We start from the raw sequence: 20,072 nt of genomic DNA on the forward strand, positions 1-20,072 counted from the left end.
GGATTCTCCAGGCAAGAATGCTGGAGTGGACTGCCCTTTCCTTCTTCAGGGGATCTTCCTGACCCTGGGATGGAACCCACATCTCCTGCATTGGCAGATGGATTCTTTACCACTCAGTCACTAGGGAAGCCCAAAGGTTATGATAACAGCTAACATTTTTTTTTTTCATTTATTTTTATTATTTGGAGGCTAATTATTTTACAATATTGTAGTGGTTTTTGTCATACATTGACATGAATCAGCCATGGATTTACATGTATTCCCCATCCCAATCCCCCCTCCCACTTCCCAATAGCTAGCATTTTTTAAAGCAACATTTTAACATTAATGGATGTTTATTTTTAGGTGTAACGCCATTACGCACTTAATAAACTACAATACAGTGTAAGCATAATGTTTATGTCGCTGCTTCTGCTCTTTGGTTGCTAAGTCATGTCAAACTCTTTGCGATCCCATGGACTGTAGCCCACCAGGCTCCTCTGTCCCTGGGATTCTCCAGGCAAGAATACTGGAGTGGGTTGCCATTTCCTTCTCCAGGGAATCTTCCCCCACGCAGGGACGAACTCTCATCACATGCATTGGCAGGCAGATTCTTTACCGCTGAGCCACCTGGGCTTCCCCAAACATAACTTTTATAGGCACTGAGAAACCAAAAAAACATTGTGTGACTTTATTGAGATATCTGCCTTGTTTTGGTGGTCTGATACTGAACTGTGCTGAACTCAGATACACCTGTAGAGTGAAAACCCTGCCTCTCACCCTGTGTCCCAATCTAGTTCTCCTCCCCAGAGGCAACATCTGATCAAACATTCTTCACATTCAAGAGTCTGCAGTGCCTTCTATATGAGGCATAGTTAAGAGAATCCTATTCAATTGTTCAAAGTGTGGAGAGTTCTTCATTAGGTTGGAGTTCTTCATTTAGAGTTCTTCATTTGCACTTGAGCTAATGTGCAAATCAAGACTCCAGGAAGGCTTTGGGATTCGGCAGGATTTATTGTTTATAGGTATGAATAATAATGATGAAAACAATGGTTGTTTTTCACTCGCTAAGTCGTGTCTGACTCTTTGTGACCCCATGAACTGCAGCACACCAGGGTTTATTGTCCTTCACTATCTCCCCAAGTTTGCTCAAACTCACGTCCATTGAGTCAGTGATGTCATCCAACCATCTAGTCCTCTGTCACCCGCCCTCTTCTCCTCCTGCCTTCAATCTTTCCCAGCATCAGGTTCCATCCCAACGAGTCAGCTCTTCGAATCAGGTGGCCAAAGCATTGGAGCTTCAGCTTCAGCATCAGTCCTTCCAATGAATCTTCAGGACTGATTTCCTGTAGGATTGACCTGTTTGATATCCTTGCAGTCCAAGGGACTCTCAAGAATCTTCTCCAGCACCACAATTTGAAAGCATCAATTCTTCAGTGCTCAGCCTTTCTTATACTCCAACTCATGACTACTGAAAAAACCAATGCTTTGACTATACGGACCTTTGTTGGCAAAGTGATGTCTTTGCTTTTTAATATGCTGTCTAAGTTTGTCATAGCTTTCCTTCAAAGGAGCAAGTGTCTTTTAATTTCATGGCTACAGTCACCATCTACAGTGATTTTGCAGCCCTAGAAAACAAAATCTGTCATTACTTCTACATTTTCTCCTTTTATTTGCCATGAAGTGATAGGACCAGATGCCAAGATCTTAGTTTTTGCCAGCTTTTCACTCTTCTCTTTCACCCTCATCAAGAGGTTTTTTAGTTCTTCCTCACTTTTTGCCATTAGAGTGGTATCATCTGCATATCTGAGGCTGTTGATATTTCTCACAGCAATCTTGATTCCAGTTTGATTCATCCACATTTTGCATGATGTACTCTACATATAAGTTAAATAAACAGAGTGGCAATATACAGCCTTGTCATACTCCTTTCCCAGTTTTGAACCAGTCAGTTGTTCCTTCTAAGGGTCTAACTATTGCTGCTTGACCCGCATTCAGGTTTCTCAGGAGATAGGTAAGGTGGTCTGGTATTCCCATCTGTTTAAGAGTTTTCCAGTTAGTTGTGATCCACACAGTATCTATTATTGAAAACAATGGTGTCTATTATTAAAATGTCACCCCTAATATTTAGCATAGTACCTGGTACATAATGAGGGCTTCCCCGGTGGTACAGTGGTAAACAATCTGCCTGCCAATGCAGGAGGCACAAGAGACTCTGGTTCGATCCCTTGGTGGGAAAGATCCTCTGGAGAAGGAAATGGCAACCCACTCCAGTATTCTTGCCTGGAGAATCCCATGGACAGAGAAGCCTGGCTACAGGGCTATAGTCCATGGGTTTTGCAAAGAGCCAAACATGACTGAATGACTGAGCCTGCACATACACATAATAGTAAATACTTAATGAAAATATATTTGTTGATTGCATGAGTGGAAAAGAAAGACTAGGTTATAGGTTTTATAAGTGTGTTTATAAATCAATGCTTGCTCCACCCACCCCCATATACAGGAGAACAAGTGCAAAGTTACTAAACCTTTGACACTTAACTTGCTGAGGTTCTAACCTTTCACAGTATCTCTACTTTGGTCAATATGAAAGAGCTTTCAAGCCTAAGGCACCATGCAGCTGTAGATTGTTATTCTAGGCCTAAGAACCACAGCTCTAGTTTTAACCAATAGCTACTGGAGGCATGTGGTGCTAGAGATGCCTGTGAACAATGGTCCATTGTGTGAAACTAACTCAACTAGTTGTATCCAAAGGATGACCTGCTCTTGAATTTCAATAACATTGCAAATATTTGTTTTGAAAGGTTACCAAAGGAAACTCCAGAGTGAATTACCATTGGAGCAATTTTCCTATTGCAATCAGTGACTGATGCGCTTAGTAAGTTTTATCTCCATAGATGATATACATGTGGGTCCAGTACATAGCGAGGCCACACTCTTGGACTTTCCTTTCACTCTAGGAGCTAAGTAGATCTTTCCCCACTTAGAAACTTCAGATCCGGGGGAAGGGGCGGCAGGCGCCATGTTGGGCCATGAAGGTGGCAAGAAGAAGCCCCTGAAGCAGCCCAAGAAGCAAACCAAGGAGATGGATGAGGAAGATAAGGCATTCAAGCAGAAGCAGAAGGAGGTGCAGAAGAAACTAAAGGAGCTAAAAGCAAAGGCCAAGGGGAAAGGCCCCCTGACCACCAGTGGAATTAAGAAATCTGGCAAAAAGTAAGCTGTTCCTTATGCCCGAGGCAATGATGACCTTTAGTTCCATTCCTGTTTAATCACCTGGATCCCCTGCCATAATAATCTGTTGCCACCTATAGCTAGAATGACGTGTTGCCTTGGAACCTATTGTACATTTAAGAGTAAAATTTTGTTAAAAAAGAAAGAAAGAAAGAAAGAAACTTCAGATTCAAGGCTTGGATACAATGAATGGTTATTGTTAAGTGCTTTTTCAGTTATGACAGTGAACAGAAGACATTGATGAAAATAATGATTAAAGACAAATTTTCTATTGATACAGACCAGGAGTTTAAAATTAGAAATGCCACCTCATTGCTGAAAAGATTCTTGTTTTGAAAATAATTTTTATTAGAATATGGTTGATTTACAATGCTGTGTTAGTTTCTGCTGCATAGCAAAGTGAGTTCGTTATGTGTACACATATATCCACTCGGATTTGGATTTCCTTCCCATTCGCTCATCACAGAGCATGAGTAGCGTTCCCTGAGCTATACAGTAGGTTCTCGTTAGTTATCTATTTAATACATAGCATCAATAGTGTGGACAAGGGAATGGCAACCCACTCCAGAATTCTTGCCTAGAGAAATCCATGGACAGAGGAGCCTGGAGAGCTACAGTCCATGGGGTCACAAAGAGTCAGACGTGACTGAGCAACAGACACACACACAATAGTGTTAATGTGTCAACCCCCATCTTCCAGTTTATCCCACCCCTTCCTCCACCCTTGGTGTCCATACATTTGTTCTCCATGTCTGTGTCTATTCCTGCCCTGTAAATGAGATCAGGAGACCTGAGTTCGATTCCCGGGTCAGGAAGCCCCCGGAGAAGGAAATGGCCACTCCAGTATTTTTGCCTGGAGAATCCCATGGACAGAGAAGCCTGACGGGCTACAGTCCATGGCTTCACAAGGGTTGGACACAACTTAGCAACTAAACCACCACCATACTATTTTTCTAGATTTCATATATATGCAATAACATATGATGTTTTTCTCTTTCTGACTTACTTCACTCTGTATGACAGTCTCTAGGTCCATCTAGGTCTCTACAAGGAACAGTTTTGTTCCTTTTTATGGCTGAGTAATGGCTTCCTGATGGCTCATATGGTAAAGAATCTGCTTGCAATGCAGGAGACCCAGGTTCGATCCCTGGATTGGGAAGATCCCCTGGAGAAGAGAATGGCAACCCTCTCCAGTATTCTGGTCTGGAGAATTCCATCAACAGAGAAGCCTGGCGAGACTCCATGGGGTCACAAAGAGCCAGACACGACTGAGCGACTGACGCACATATACAATATTCCACTGTATATGAAGAGAGTCTTAATCCTCTTCTGCCAATACAGTACCTCTCCATTTACGTATAGGTAGATTTTTTTAAGGTGTTTTAGTCAGAAAATATACATTAAGTACCTGCACTGGGAAATTAAAGACCAATAAGGCACTGTTAACAAACACAAGTTCATGTGCCCGACGCACAGTGAGATCAAACAAAACAAAATGTCAGAGTTTGGAGTGTGGAGCAGAGAAAGGTGTATGGCAGGGCCATGCTAGGAAAACAGGTGGCTTGTGCCCCCACCCAAAATTCCCTAATTCCCCAAAGGATTTCAGCAAAGCATTTTTAAAGGCCAGGTGACGGAGGGTCCCAGGGTGTGTGATCATTTGGGCATATTTCTCTGATTGGTTGATGGTGAGGTAACATTATCAATCCTTAGGTGCCAAAAGGATTAAGAGCTATTTGCTTACTATCATCAAGTAGTTAATTTCTTCCATTTGGAAGAAATTGGTCATGGTTTTTAGCATCTGAAAACCTCATGAAATATGCCTGAACTATCACAGAGGATGTCAAGGAGGGGCCTGTCCTGGGAAGGCCCCAGAGGGTCCTGCTCGGCTACATACCTACCTTCAAGATCCTTGTAGTTCAGTCATAGTTTAGTGGGGAGAAACACATCCTTATATTTCAGTTATAGTTCGGTGGGGAGAAACACAGGTAAATTAATGATTGTGTAAAGACTACATGTTATATTAGAAAAAGCTAGCTAAGGAAGCTCACGAGGGGACGTCTAATCTGGATTTCTGGGAGGAGGTGCATAAGTTCAAAAATTGTTGACTTCGTTTTTTAAGAGTACCTTTGTTGTTTGGTTGCTCAGTCATGTTGGACTCTTTGTGACCCCATGGACTGAAGCATGCCAGGCTTCCCTGTCCTTCACCATCTCCCGGAGCTTGCTCAAACTCATGTCCATTGAGTCAGTGATGCCATCCAACCATCTCTGTCACTCTCTTCTCTTTCTGCCCTCAACCTTTTCCAGCATCAGAGTCTATTCCAATGAGTTGGCTCTCCGCATCAGGTGGCCAAAGTATTGGAGCTTCAGCTTCAGCATCAGTCCTTCCAATGAATATTCAGGATTGATTTCCTTTAGGATTGACTGGTTTGATCTCCTTGCAGTCCAGGGGACTCTCAAAGAGTCTTCTCCAACACCACAGTTCAAAAGAATCAGTTCTTCAGTGCTCAGCCTTCTTTATGTTCCAACTCTCATATCCATATGTGACTACTGGAAAACCATAGCTTTGACTTTATGGACATTTGTCGGCAAAGTAATGTCTCTGCTTTTTAATATGCTGTAGAGGTTTGTCATAGCTTTTCTTACAAGCAGCAAGCATCTTTTAATTTCATGGCTGCAGTCACCATCTGCAGTGATTTTGGAGCCCAGAAAAATAAGAACCCTGTGAACAGTATGAAGAGAGCACCTTCAGGTTCACAGCAAAATTGAGAAGAAGGTATAGAGATTTCCCACGGGCCCCGCCCCCATCTGTGCATAGCCGGCTCTATTACCAACATCCTGCAGAAGAGAGGTATATTTGTTACACAGGTTTCCCGGGTGGCTCTGTAAAGAATCCACTTGCCAATGCAGGAGATGCAAGAGACACAGGTTCGATCCCTGGGTTGAGAAGATCCCCTGGAGTAGGAAATGGTAACCCACTCCAATATTCTTGCCTGAAAAATCCCATAGACAGAGGAGCCTTGCGAACTATGGTCCATGGGGCTGCAAAGAGTCAGATACAACCATGCAATGGAGCTCACACATGTGTGCATACAATGAACCTATACTCACCCACCAAAATCCTTCCAAGTCTCTAGTTGACCTAGGTTCATTCCTAGTGTTGTACATTCTGTAGGCTTGGACAAATACATAATGATATATATCCACCATTACAGTTTTCATACAGAGTATTTTCACTGCCCCCCAAATCCTGTGTTTAGCCTATTCATGCCTTCCCCTTTTCCCCATCTGAAACTATTACAAACATTGTTAATCAGCTTATGAATGCTAAGTCATTTCACTTGTGTCCGAGTCTTGGCAACCCTACGAACTATGGCCCACCAGGCATCTCTGTCCATGGGATTCTCCAGGCAAGAATACTGGAGTGGGTTGCCATGCCCCTCCTTCAGGGGATCTTCCCAACCCAGGGATCAAACCCGCAGCTTTTATGTCTTCTGCATTGGCAGGCAGGTTCTTTACCACTTGCACCACCTGGGAAGCCCAATTGGCTTATACACCAATATAAAATTAAAACTTTTTAAAAAATTAAAAAAAATAACATTTTGACTCAATTTGTAAATATATATATATAATAAATATATATATATATATAATGAAATCATAGTTTATTTGAAAACTCAGGGCATTAGCTGAAAATTTCGTGAAACAAACAACATGAGCTCTAAAGTTCTGAAAATGCCATAGCCACCCAACTCCTGAATGGGAAAGCATTAATACCTTGACATCCTTGACCTGTCAATGTTGACAGTCTCTGTTACACATTATCTCTACTTCCTTCTTGCCTTTTCTACTTTCAGAATGCCTGTGGGTAACTGTCACGGTTCCCAGAAAGTAGACTTGGGGCATCCACTTTCTTTTGAAGATGCACAAACACCCTAACACAAGAATCAGCATTTTCTATTCATTCTTCTCTAATTTCCAGCTCCTTCCTACACCATCTAGTATGGTTTTTTGTATGGTTGCCACTAGCCAAACTCCCAGCTTTTGGAACTACAATAGGAACTTTGTGTTTTGATGTTGTGGATTCCAAACCTAAGTCTATCCAGCACCTCTCTTTTTCCATCTGTAAAAGAGGATTTAAAATTTTGCAGTATACATATGCAAATATCGAGTCAAATGTTGTATATCTGAAACTAATATAATGTTATATGTCAATTACATCTCAATTTTTAAAAATATCAAAAGGGCTTTCCTAGTGGCTCCGATGGTAAAGAATTCGCCTGCAATGCAGGAAACCTGAATCAATGGGTTGGGAAGATCCTCTGGAAGAGGGCATGGCAACCCATTCCAGTGTTCTTGCTTGGAGATTCCCCATGGACAGAGGAGCCTGGTGTGTTACAGTCCATGGCATCGCAAAGAGTCGATCAGGACGGAGTGACTAAGCATAGCACAGTGGCTTAGTGGTAAAGAATCTGCCAGCCAATGCAAGGGGACAGGGGTTCAATCCCTGGTCTGGGAAGATCCTACATGTTGTAGGACAACTAAGCCCATGCACCACAACTACTGAATCAGTGATCTAGAGCCCAAGCTGTACAACAAGAGAAGCCATCGCAATGAGAAGCTCAGGCACCTTAGTAGAGAGTAGCCGCTGTACCACGCAACTGGAGAAAGCCCTCCCGCAGCAAGGAAGACCCAGCACAACAACCAAAAATAAACATAAACAAATGTCATTTTTAAAAATGAGAAAGAGAATACATTAAAAAAAAAAAAAAAGCAAACCCAAACACAGGCAAAAACAAACCCCTCAAAAACCTATTAGTAAATTTCTAACTATAGAGGTAACGTGCCTAGCGTGTAGATGATGCTTAAAGGTGAATCGCATCACTACCATAGGAACCGCCTCAATCTTAGGAGCGGCTCTGCGTTTGAGGAGATCTGGCCCTTTAAGGCTGCGCCCGCTGTCCTGGGTAGCGTGAGTCTCCCCGCCCTCCCTCGGGCAGGGGGCGGGGCACTCTAACCCGGAACTGACCGCCGATCGCAGCCGTCGCTGCCAATCCGCGTCGCGGAAGGAACGAACCTGCGGCCCCTGGAGCGAGTGAGTGATTGCGGCGCCGCCCGCCGGTCGCAGGCGTGGCTGGTTCCCGGCGTTCACCCGCCTCCTTGCCTTTGGTTTCCCCAAAGAAGGCGGGCGGGCGAGCGGCGTGCAGCCCCGCGGCGCCTCCCTGCAAGCCTTTCCCCAAATAGGGCCTCTCCGTCCCCACCGTCCGCGCCCACGCGTGGACTGGGCGCGCTATCCCCACATCGCAGCCGGTGTAGCCTCCGCATCTTGGTCTCCCAGTCCCTGCTCTGTCGCCCCTCCGCCTGAGCGGTCGCCGCCCGTTCCGTCGTTCCTCCGCTGCCACCGCTGCCGGCACCATGGGCAGTGAGCAGAGCTCCGAGGCCGAGAGCCGACCCAACGATCTGAACTCCTCAGGTCGGTGTCCTAACTACTTCCACCCTCCTCCAGCCAGCCCTGCCTGCTTGCCGGGCGGGCTGCCTTCCCAGCGTGCTGGGGACCGGGACCGGCGGACGGGAACGCACAGAAAGCTCTCGCGGTACTTTTTTTCTTAAAAAAGCAAAAAAAAAAAAAAAAGAAAAGAAAAAAAAAAGCCATTATCTGTCCTAGCCTTAATTTCCCTGATGGAACCCAGTGCTGTGATTGCAAGCTAAGCCAGCGTGGGCGCCCAAGCCCATTTTTGATTTTCAAAACAGCTATTTGTCTCAGCTGCAGCTTACTCCTTGAAAGACGATCTAATTAATATTTGGCTTTAGTATTCATGACTGTCGAGGTGAGATTGCGGTCGTAGAGTGTATAGGTCATAGAATCTCGAAGAACAGATTCCTCCTTAAAAGTGGGTCCTAGAAATTCCTTTTCAGAAGGGGCGTGTGACAGGTGTACTGTCGCTTAGAACCCTTGCGTGCGAACATGTGCAGAAACTGCATCTTCCCATCGAATGGTGTCTCGGCTCCCTTTCTCATATAGAAGTTGGTCATGAAGGCAAGTTCTGATGTTTTGCCCTACTCTTTCCCCGTCCATATTTTTTTAGATTTCTCTTCGAGTTTAGTGTAGAAATGGGAGGAATTTTGTTCCTGTAATGTAGTGAGCGCTCAATTAATAAAAACAGCTGATGCTTAATTGAGGATCGTTTTCACCTTTATTTTTTGTTACACACCAAACCCTAGGACCACTGGGGCTGCCCTGGATAATAAGCTCTGGAGTGGTTAATTGAAACTGGCTTAGATCTGGGGCCTGCTCTGACCTTGGTAGGACGTGTAATTAAGAAATGTATAAATTAACAGAACTAGAGGTATTCCACACTGAAATGTGACCTTCAAGGCTAGTTCAGACCATTCTGGGGGCTAGATTGAGATAGCTTTTAACTGTGAGCAGTATCTAGGGCTACATTTTTACTTTTTTGGAAGATCCAGAATGCAGTGTCTTATAAGAAATACGGTAATAATTGTTACCCTTTACTTTCTTGCCTCTGTGTCAGGCCAGAATCATATTTTGCAAGAAGTGTGTCATCTTTTTAATAGGCTTGTTCGCCTTCTAACCAGCAGCATGGGCTCTGACCAGTACCAGCGTATACTAACTAATATTGCCGAATAGTATAGGCTAAGTGCATCACATGTGTTAATGTTTAATCCTCTCAGTAGCCCCATTTTACAGACAAGTTGTAGAGGCTACCTAGAATCGAGTGAAGTCTGTTTTCCTCTGGAGTCTGGGTATGGAGGAATCACTTTGTCCCAGGAAAGATTTCTGACTTGAGGTTTGTAAAAACATTAGGTAAATTACCAAAAGAGGCTAAGAGAGATTTCTTGAAGAGCAGTGAAAGCAGCTGAGATTCTAAGAGTGAAGGCCAAGCCTCCAGAGACTTTATCCTGCAGGAGGCAGGATGGTTCTATGGCATGTTTGGATCAACCTTTGAGTCATGATTATGGTAAGCCTGCTTTCTACTACTTTCTAGAGTGTAAAACAATAAAGATTCATTTTTGCCCCAACCAGAAGATGTTTGGGAACCTAGGATGTCTTGGTCTAAGGTGTCCTTAAATCACTTCCTTCTAAATGGATTACATTTGCCTAGGAACCTGAAATTGATCTGCCTCTTTAGCAATCCTTCAAATTTCTTAATTTTGGTTCAGCCTACCGTTGTCCCCCTGGTTCTTTCTGCCCTGTGACTTTAAGGGGCGAGGGGGCTGGTGTGGTTGTCTAGGGTTGAGAATCAGGGTTTGTTTTTTTTTGCTGTAACTAGGATCTATTCAACATACCAGGCTTACTGTGGTAGGGTGGCTACAGCTTTGCAACCCCAGCATGGCAGGGATGGGCTATGTATACTAACAATCCATTTACCTCCCATTCCCTTCTTAACTCTGTCTCTAGCACTGTTGATCTTGAGTAAGTCACAGCTAAATCTTGTACCCTTATTTTCTCATTGGGAAATAGGGACAAACATAAGGAGGATCAAAGAAACAAAAATTAAAAACAATCTGCTTATTTTGTGTGTTGAATAAACTTTTAGTTACAAAAGCACTTTTATAGTTGGCACGTGTGTGTTAGTTGCTTACTCGTGTCCGACTCTTTGTGACCCCATGGACGGTAGCCCACTAGGCTCTTTGGTCCATGGAATTCTCCAGGCAAGAATACTGGAGTGGGTTGCCATTTCCTTCTCCAATAGATGGCATATGTCCCTGTAAAGTTTGAGGATTTTTTAATACCATAGAAAACAGAGGTCCTCTGTAATTCATCTCCGCTACCCCAGCCCCCACCACAGGGTAAGTACGGTTAGCATTTTTTTGTGTGTAAGAATGTCCTTTTTAATGACTACAGTGAAAACAGCCTTGTTGAGATAGAGGTGGCTAAATAACATGCAACTCCTGAGTGATGTAACTTTATTTTCAGTGACCCCTTCTCCAGCTAAGCATAGAGCCAAGATGGACGATATTGTGGTTGTAGCTCAAGGCTCCCAGGCCTCAAGGAACGTCAGCAACGATCCTGATGTCATCAAGTTGCAAGAGATTCCAACCTTCCAGCCACTCTTGAAAGGTAAGGGTTTGCATTAAAGAAAATTTATTGACGTATAGTTGATTTACAAGATTGTGTTTGATTGATTGATTTGTTTGATTGTGTTTGATATAGTTGATTTATAAGATTTCAGGTATACTGCAAAGTGATCCAGTTGTGTTTGTGTGTGAGTATATTCTTTTTCAGATTCTTTTCCATTATAGGTTATTACAGGATATTGAATATAGTAAGTCCCCCACTGACATCAGGGGACAGACCTTCCAGACAGAAAGTCAGTAAGGTAACAGAGATCCTAACTGACACAATAGAACAATTATACTTCATTGATATCTGTAGGTCACTCTGGGCTTCCCTGGTGGCTCAGATGGTAAAGAATCTGCCTGCAGTGTGGGAGACTTGGGTTCAGTCCCCGGACTGGGAAGACCCCTTGGAGAAGGGCATGGCAACCCACTCCAGAATTCTTGCCTGGAGAATTCCACGGACAGAGGAGCCTGGTTGACTAGAGTCCATGGGTCACAAAGAGTCAGATACAACTGAGCAACTAGCACACTTACAAAGTATATGTGGGTGTCCCAAAGACCAGTGATTTTCTCTTAACTGAATGGGGTTTTTGCTGTAAGAATCACTCTTTCTATCTTCCTCTCCACACAAAAAATGAGGAACTATAAATGATTCAGTCGACCTTCCCTGGTTTACTTAACCTGGTCCAGTATAATAGAAAACATCTTACATTTATAGAACTATTTATATTAAAAGCTTCCTTCCCCTACACAACATATATATTAACTCTTTAGTTAATACATCTTTAGTTAATACATAGTTAATACTCTTTAGTTAATACATTTAGTTCTTACATCATTACATATGTTTGAATGATTTGTGCCTGATAAGACAACTAGCAGATAGAGGTTCAACTTCAACCTGTATCACTGATGTCAAATCTACTAGTTACACTATTTCACGCTATTCTTAAAAAACAAAAATAAACCCAAATGGTGCTTTATAAATGATCCATATACCATCTCATTCTTCCCAGTGCTTCATCTGCTTTACAGATGAGGAAATACAAGCTTTCAGTCTTTCCCCACAGGCCTCATTGTTAGACTTCAGTAAACTCGTCTGGTTCTTACACAAAACAGCACGTTGTATCCTGTTACCCATCTTCTCATTAGTTTCTGTTGTTTTAAGGAGTATGTGATTCTCCAAAGAAGCCAGCATTAATGAATTTTCCATCTTCATATATCCTTGTGCAATCAGATTTAAAAGATACACCTTTATCTTTAGAAACTTAGAGGTGGACACTTGTGTTCTGTCCTTGATCGCTTCTGGAGTTGCAAGTAGTGCTGCTCACAGTCAACCTGATCATGCCTCTTCTTCCTGTTAACTATGCCGTCTCTCCTCCCAAAGTCTTTCTGTCTTCCTCTCCTCACAAAAAATGAGGAACTATAAATGATTTAGTTGACCTACCCTGGTTTACTTAACCTGGTGTAGTATAATATAGAAAACATCTTATGTTTATAGAACTGGTTGAGGCTGGTGTGATCTATTTTTGTCCCCACTTTAAGAAGTGAAAGTGTTCGTCATGCAGTTGCGTCTGATTCTCTGTGACTCGTTGCACTGTAGCCCACCAGGCTCCTCTGTCCATGGGATTCTCCAGGCAGGAATACTGAAGTGGGGAGCCATTCCCTTCTCCAGGGGGATCTTCCAAACCCAGGGATTGAACCTGGGTCTCCTGCATTGCAGGCAGATTCTTTTAATGTCTGAGCCACCAGGGAAGCCCCTGTCCCACTTTAGGGAAATTCTGAAAGCAAACAAAAAACTTCACCATCCCCCCCCCAAACTTTGAGATATATTTAATATTTTTCTGGAATTACTGTTTCTTCTTTGAGCATTTGAACTAACTCATATTTTATAATAAGTTGACCAGTAGGGGAAGCATCTACAAGAAGGTTTGGTGTCAAGGCAAGTTAACCTCAGATTTAAAATCGTCTCTGGGAACCCTGGGAGTGAATAGTTGGTGCACTGCAGTTAATGCAACACCGCTGGACGTGGTTGCATTACGCCCTGGATTTTATTATTTTTTATCCAAGTGTGTTTGATTTGCAGTAGTCTGTTAGTTTCAGGTGTACGGCATAATGATTCACTATTTTGTAGATTATGTTCCATTATAGGTTATTTCAATATAATGGGCATAATTTTCTGTGCTATACATTGTATCCATATGGCTTATCTATTTTATGTATAATAGTTTGCATGTGTTAATTTCATACCTCTAATTTGTCCCTCCCCCCTTCGTCTCCTCTTTAGTAACTACAAGTTGTTTTTTTTCTACGTCTGTAAGTCTGCTTGTGTTTTGCATAGACATTCATTTTTATTCTTTTTTAGATTCTGCATATACGTAATATCGTATAGCATTTGTCTTTTCTCTGTCTGACTTCTGTCATGAAGCATAATATTCTCCAGGTCCATCCACGTTGCTGCAAATGGCAGCATTTCATTCTTTTCTAAGGCTAATATTCCACTGTAGATACATAACCACATCTTAATCCAGTAATCTGTTGATGAGCACTTGGTTGTTTCCATGTCTTGTTACTTGTAAATCATGCTGCTGTGAACATCGGGTGCATGTATGTTTTCAACTTACTGTTCTTGTTTTTTCTGAATATATGTGCAGGAGTGGGATTGCTGGATCGTATGGTAGTACTATTTTTAGTTCTTTAAGGAACCTCCATACTGTTTTCCCATAGTGGCTGCACCAAATTATATTCTCACCAACAGTTTACAAGGCTTCCATAACCTGGATTTTAATCGGGACTTGGCTACCAACTGGCTGTGTTGCCCTGGCTTTGTTTTTCACCTCTTTGAACCGTGGTTGTTGAGATCATTGAGAACAGGTGCTGGAGAGAGGAAAGCTCGAGATAAGTAGCTTGTAGTTAAGAGGTATCTTGGGATTTGGCTACTGAAGGTGGAAAAATCAGTTTATGAGAGTGCTGAGAGTGATGTGAAAACCGCAACGGCAACAAGAGGCAGTGGCCAGGCTGCAGGGAAACGAAAAAAGCCAGTGAACATTTACGTTACCGCTCGCGCTTCACTCGTGAAGAAGAAACATCTCGGACAGTGATTAGAAAAGGTAGGCCAGGGGGACAGTTGGGTGGAAATAGTAAGTCCAGTCATGGTATTAACAATAATTGTAGCTAATCCTTACCTCCCATACTATGTGTGACCTGTTTTTCTTTCCCCACTTCCTCCCTTCTTTCTTTCCTCACTTCCACCTTTCCCCCTTCCCCTTCTCCCCTTCTTTTCTATCTTTCCTTCCTTCCTTTCTTTTGCTGCAATGGGTCTTAGTTGCAGCATCCAGAATTTTCCTCGGCGATATGTGGGATCTAGTTCCCTGACCGGAAACTGAACCCTGGGCCCCCTGCATTGGGGGTGCAGCATCCTAACCACCAGGGATGTCCTTTGTTCTCTCCACATTCTAGATTAAGCATTGGCATTTAGAGAGCTTCAGTTCACGGCCTGGAGAACTGCCATCTCCAGTTGGCATCTGGATATCGAGTTTTAACTATTATGTGCATGGAATAAGACTCAGTTTCAGACTCAGAGATGCAGAGAATGCATTGGTGGTTGCCAGAGGGGAGGGGAGTTGTGGGGGAGGTTGAGAGGTACAGACTTGCAGTTATAAAATAGACAAGTCCCAGGGTGTAAAGTACAGCATCAGGAATATAATTGGTAATACTGTAATAATTCTCTGTTGATAGATGGTACCTAGATTTATCATGGTCATCTTTTTGTAAGGTATAAAAATATCAAGTCATTGTTGTACACCTGAAACAAATACAGTATTGGAAGTTAGTTATACTTCTTAAAAAAAAAAAAAATACAAAACTCAGTTTCCAACTCTAGGGAAACCCATGGTAAAAATCACGAGGCTATAAAGGGAAATAGGGTGATGGCCGTCAGCTGGTTTGGATTTTCAGGTGCCTTGTTCCTTACAGAGCCTCCTGCCTTTTTTTTTGTTTTAATTATTTACTTATTATTTCTGGCTGTGTCGAGTCTTGGTTGCGGTGTGCAGGCTTGGTTGGCCCATGGCATGTGGGATCTTAGTTCCCCCGACCAGGGATGGAACCCACGCCTCGTGCATTGGGAGGTGGTTTCTTAAACACTGGACCACCAGGAGGGAAGTCCTGAGCCTTCTGCTTTGATGTTCCGCCTGGTATAAAGCCCTGCATCTGCCTGCAGGACTGGGCAGGGGTGACTCATCACTGTTACCTTTATTCCTAATCTCTTTTTTTCCTCCTCTGCTGCTTTTGGGATGAGGCTGTTTCTCAAAGTAGTAAAAGGGCCACACAGTGAGGGCTGTACCCACAGGTTTGATTTCAGAAAGCTTTATTCAAGTTAATGACAGTGTATTCTTTCAAAACAATATATTCAAGCCCTGCACAGAGTCCACTATTGTTCCGTAATGTCATCTGATACACTGCTAATGCTGGTGGGGGATCTGCGGAGGCTGTGCCTGGGCGAGTTTGGGGCGATTCTTTGACTGAGGTAATGTGTGCGTTTTTTTCTTGTTGTTTTTTTTTCTTATAAGCAAGCAGATTCTTTCTTTGGTCTTAACCCTTTTGGGTAAACATTGCAGGGTATAATTTATGTTCCACATAAACGCCAAGTAGCATTACATTAGCAAGGTTCCTCTTTTAAGCCTAAAAGAATTTCCTTTCTTTCCTAGAAGTCTCTGAAGTAGCAATTATTTTGAAATGTAACACACGTAAGAGAAAAGGAGAAATTAAAAAATTAGAAAGTAGTGACAAATGACTGTGGCAGCACAAAAGCAAAATGTAGATTTGATGCAAATTAGATTCCCAGAGGATTTCTTACTTAAAATTCAACCACTTATATTTTTTAATGAACCTCACTGTTTTTTATGTCATTCTACAGAAATGAAATACAAGAGAAATGCAGTATTGATGTTTTCTGTATCACAGTTATAAGACTATTCACTCCTGGTGATAAATAAATGCACATGGGAGTGAGGACATAGTGGTGTGTACACATATGATGTTGTTTACAACTGACCTTGGATACAAACACAATATTGTCTTGTTGCCTAGGAAGGGGACTGTCTTATTACCAACATATATAGTGTAAAAGCTTCAGTGGTACTAAGCAGATCTGTTGGGAGTTCGTGCTTGGTTGTTAAGAAGATGATATACACGAAGGAGGTTTTGACAATTAAAAAGAGCCTGAGGCTTTCCTTGGTGGAGCAAAATCTCGCAAAACAGCAGTGAAGGTTCTGAAATCATGTGTAATGTTGAGAGAGAGTGCTTGAAGTTTAAGTGGAGGACGGTGGGTGGGAGAAACATGAATCGATGGAAAAGGTTGATGTGAAGAACACGAGGGAGCTGGATTTCAAATGACCAGTTTATTCATGTGTTTCTCACTCACCCACCTATTAGCCAGACGAATAAAATAATAAAGGAAGTTGGTCCTGGCATTCATCAGAGGCGTGTCTCTGCCACCTGCCAGGCCTTACCTCCACTTTGGAAAGTGGAGTGACAAAGGGGGGAACCAGGGATGAGTCTTACTCAGAGCCACAGTCTTCTCTGTATGGCTTAACGGTGACCTCCAGACCCATGGTTGATCCTAAGAGGATAGTTCCCCCCACAGGTACTATCTTTGAAATGTTGATAATTCATTCCTTTATTACCTGTTACATTGTATGTAGTGCTTCAGTTAACCTTTTAAACGTGGCCGTTAACCAGCAAAGTGTGAGCCTTACTCAGAAGAGTGGGACATGCCAGGAGAATGGTCACTCTAAACCATGGAGAAGATCTGTGAGAGCAACCTCCCTTTTTCCTCACTCCAGTAAATCTCTGTGCCTGTATGCGTTCTTGTTTCTTTCCATGAAGTCTCTAAGAAGGTGTGTCTGTGCCTTTTATTAAAGACCCTTAAATAATATCTTTTAAAGAAATTAAGAGAAGAAAATCTCTATATAGAATATTTACTTGTGTGCTTATCATTTTAGGAATTCTTAATCCCTTCCTATAGATTGAAGCTTCCATTGATGAAATTTGTTCTTAGTTTGAAGAACTTCTTGTAGCATTTATTACAGTGCAGGTCAGCTGGAAGCAAATTCTTTCTGTTTTTATTTATATAAGAATGTCAGTTTTGCCCATTATTGTTATAAGGTTTTTCCTTTTTTTTTTTTAATGATGACTACGTTTTTGAGGAGATATTGTGAGACTGTGTAATCTTGTTTTTCAAGACCATTTCTTTCACCAGTTATAATATCCATTGATATTTCTTTTTTTTTTCATTGATATTTCTTGCTTGAATTAATTATACAGTGATGGTTTCCAAATAGTGGTTTTATGACTTAATCATGCCTTCTACATTTATTGGTTTGCATTTTACTGTAAGGAAGACCCTTCTCTTCTCCCCAGTATTTATTCATTTATTTAAGTCAGTGTGGAACAACGAATTCCTATTATATTCAGTGGGTTATGATCTGTTAAAGTCATTACATTCAGCCTTCCATATCTGTGGGTTCTGCACCCACAGATTCACCCAAGGGCAGATTGAAAATACTCAGGAAAAAAATTCCAGAAAGGTCCAAAAAACAAAACTTGAATCTTGCTGAGCACCAGCGACTACTTACATAGCATTTGCATCAATTTCCATAGTATTTACATTGTATTAGATACTGTAAGTAATCTAGAGATGTTTTAAAGTATATAGGAGCGTTGCGTAGGTTATGTACAAATATTACACCATTTTATATGAACGACTTGAGCATCCAGGGACTTGGTAACTGTGGGAGTCCTGAAATCAGTGCCTCCATGGACACCAAGGGATGACTATTTATTTTCAATCTCAAAATGCTCCAAATTTGGCCAGTTGAAATACTGTCAGTTTAGCTTCCTGTGTCCCTTTCGTGTGCTCTCATTATTCTTTGAGCATATTTTTAATTTCTGGCACAATATAATGTTCCAGAGTTACTTTGTTCTTCCCTGACCCCAGCACTAGAATTGAGTGTTTCTTTAGGAGTGCTGTTCTTTCAGTGGAAAGGGGGGTTTAGAAACCACTTCCATACCCTCTCAGTGTTAAGGAAATATACACATGTGTATATATACAAACTCACACATTAACATAAGTATTTCTTTTTATATTTACTTATATATATTGAAAGAGGAGAATGAAAAAGTTGGCTTAAAACTCAACATTCAAAAAATTAAGATCAGGGCATCTGGTCCCATCACTTCATGGCAAATAAATGGGGAAACAATGGAAACAGTGACAGACTGTATTTTCTTGGGCTCCAAAATCACTGCAGATGGTGACTGCAGCCATGAAATTAAAAGACACTTGCTCCTCGGAAGAAAAGCTATGACCAACCTAGACAGCATTTTAAAAAGCAGAGACATTACTTTGCCAACAAAGGTCTGTCTAGTCAAAGCTATGGTTTTTCTAGTAGTCATGTATGGATGTGAGAGTTGGACTATAGAGAAAGCTGAGTGCCGAAGAATTGATGCTTTTGAACTGTGGTGTTGGAGAAGACTCTTGAGAGTCCCTTGGACTACAAGGAGATCCAACCAGTCCATCCTAAAGGAGATCAGTCCTGGGTGTTCATTGGAAGGACTAATGTTGAAGCTGAAACTCCCAATACTTTGGCCACCTCATGTGAAGAGTTGACTCGTATGAAAAGACCCTGATGCTGGGGAAGATTGAAGTCAGGAGGAGAAGGGGGCGTCAGAGGATGAGATGTTTGGATGACATCACCAACTCAATGGACATGAGTTTGAGCAAGCTCCAGGAGTTGGTGATGGACAGGGAAGCCTGGTGTGCTGCAGTCCATGGGGTCACAGAGTCAGACACGACTGAATGACTGAACTGAGCTGATATTTATCGAAAAGGATGAGTTCATACTTATGGGCTCCACATGGTCTCTGTAGGTTTATAGCTTTTTAGCAAATACTTTGGCCATTATTTCTTCAATATTTTTCCTGCTCTTGCCTCTCCCAGTTTCTGTGTTTGACTAGTTTTGGTGTTTTCTCACAGGTCACTGATGCACCTCTTTTGTTTTTTAGTTGTTTTTCTTTCTGTCCTGCTTTGGATAGTTTTTATTGCTATGTTTCCAGGTTCAGTGGTCTATTTTTTCCTGTTGTGTCTATGCTGCCCTTAATTGCATCCAATGTCTTTTTTGTGGTGGTGGTGGTGTAGTCGCTAAGTTATGTCTGACTGTTGCGACCCCATAGACTGTAGCCCGCCAGGGTCCTCTGCCCAGGGGATTCTCCAGGCAAGAATGCTGGAGTGGGTTGCCGTTTCCTTCTCCAGGGGATATTCCTAACCCAGGAATCGAACCTGGGTCGCATGCATTATTGCAGGCAGATTCTTTACCGACTGAGCTATGAGGGGAAATGTATTTTTGATTTCAGATAATTGTGTTTTTCAGCTTTCGATGTTACTTCCCCCTATAAAAAAAAGTCTTCCATTTCTTTATCGTGCTTATGTTCATTTGTCTCTTTTTTGAACATATCAGATATTTTTATATTACCTCTTAATTAACTCTTGTCAGTCTATCAGTTCTGGATCTTTCTTTTTTCCTAAACGAATGAGCTTTTCCATGTCACATTTTCCCATTTTCCTACTTTTTTCATGACTGGAAATTTTTTACTGTATGCCAAACATTATAAATCTTGTTTTTAGGTGCTGGATTTTGTTTGATTCCTTTAAAGGTTGTTGGACTTGGTTCTGGCATAAGTTGTCATCAGTTTGGTTCTTTCTAGGCTTGCTTTTGAGTTTG

General features: G+C 42.1%; 2 protein-coding genes across 3 annotated transcripts in view; both read left to right on the forward strand.

Annotated features, from left to right (window-relative positions):
• Positions 1–3,004: 3,004 nt before the first annotated feature.
• On the forward strand, positions 3,005–3,199 carry LOC133043405 (translation machinery-associated protein 7-like). Its single transcript, XM_061124196.1, has one exon. The coding sequence runs from the start codon at positions 3,005–3,007 to the stop codon at positions 3,197–3,199; it is 195 nt and encodes a 64-aa protein (XP_060980179.1).
• A 5,032-nt stretch (positions 3,200–8,231) lies between these two features.
• BORCS5 (BLOC-1 related complex subunit 5) overlaps positions 8,232–20,072 on the forward strand; it is a 96,469-nt gene continuing 84,628 nt past the window's right edge. The window contains exons 1-2 of one of the 2 annotated variants that reach the window (XM_061125034.1): positions 8,232–8,305; positions 11,150–11,293. In XM_061125034.1, coding sequence (XP_060981017.1) covers position 8,305; positions 11,150–11,293 — 145 coding nt within the window. In that variant the 5' untranslated portion in view covers positions 8,232–8,304. Of the gene's footprint in view, positions 8,684–11,149; positions 11,294–20,072 lie in introns of both variants that reach the window. The other variant, XM_061125033.1, reaches the window with a different exon arrangement.

This window comes from Dama dama, chromosome 22 (assembly GCF_033118175.1).
Source record: "Dama dama isolate Ldn47 chromosome 22, ASM3311817v1, whole genome shotgun sequence".
NCBI classification, from domain to species: domain Eukaryota; kingdom Metazoa; phylum Chordata; class Mammalia; order Artiodactyla; family Cervidae; genus Dama; species Dama dama.

Coding starts and splice junctions, on each gene's coding strand:
- LOC133043405 (XM_061124196.1), top strand. CDS start 3,005: ATGTTGGGCCATGAAGGTGGCAAGAAGAAGCCCCTGAAGCAGCCCAAG.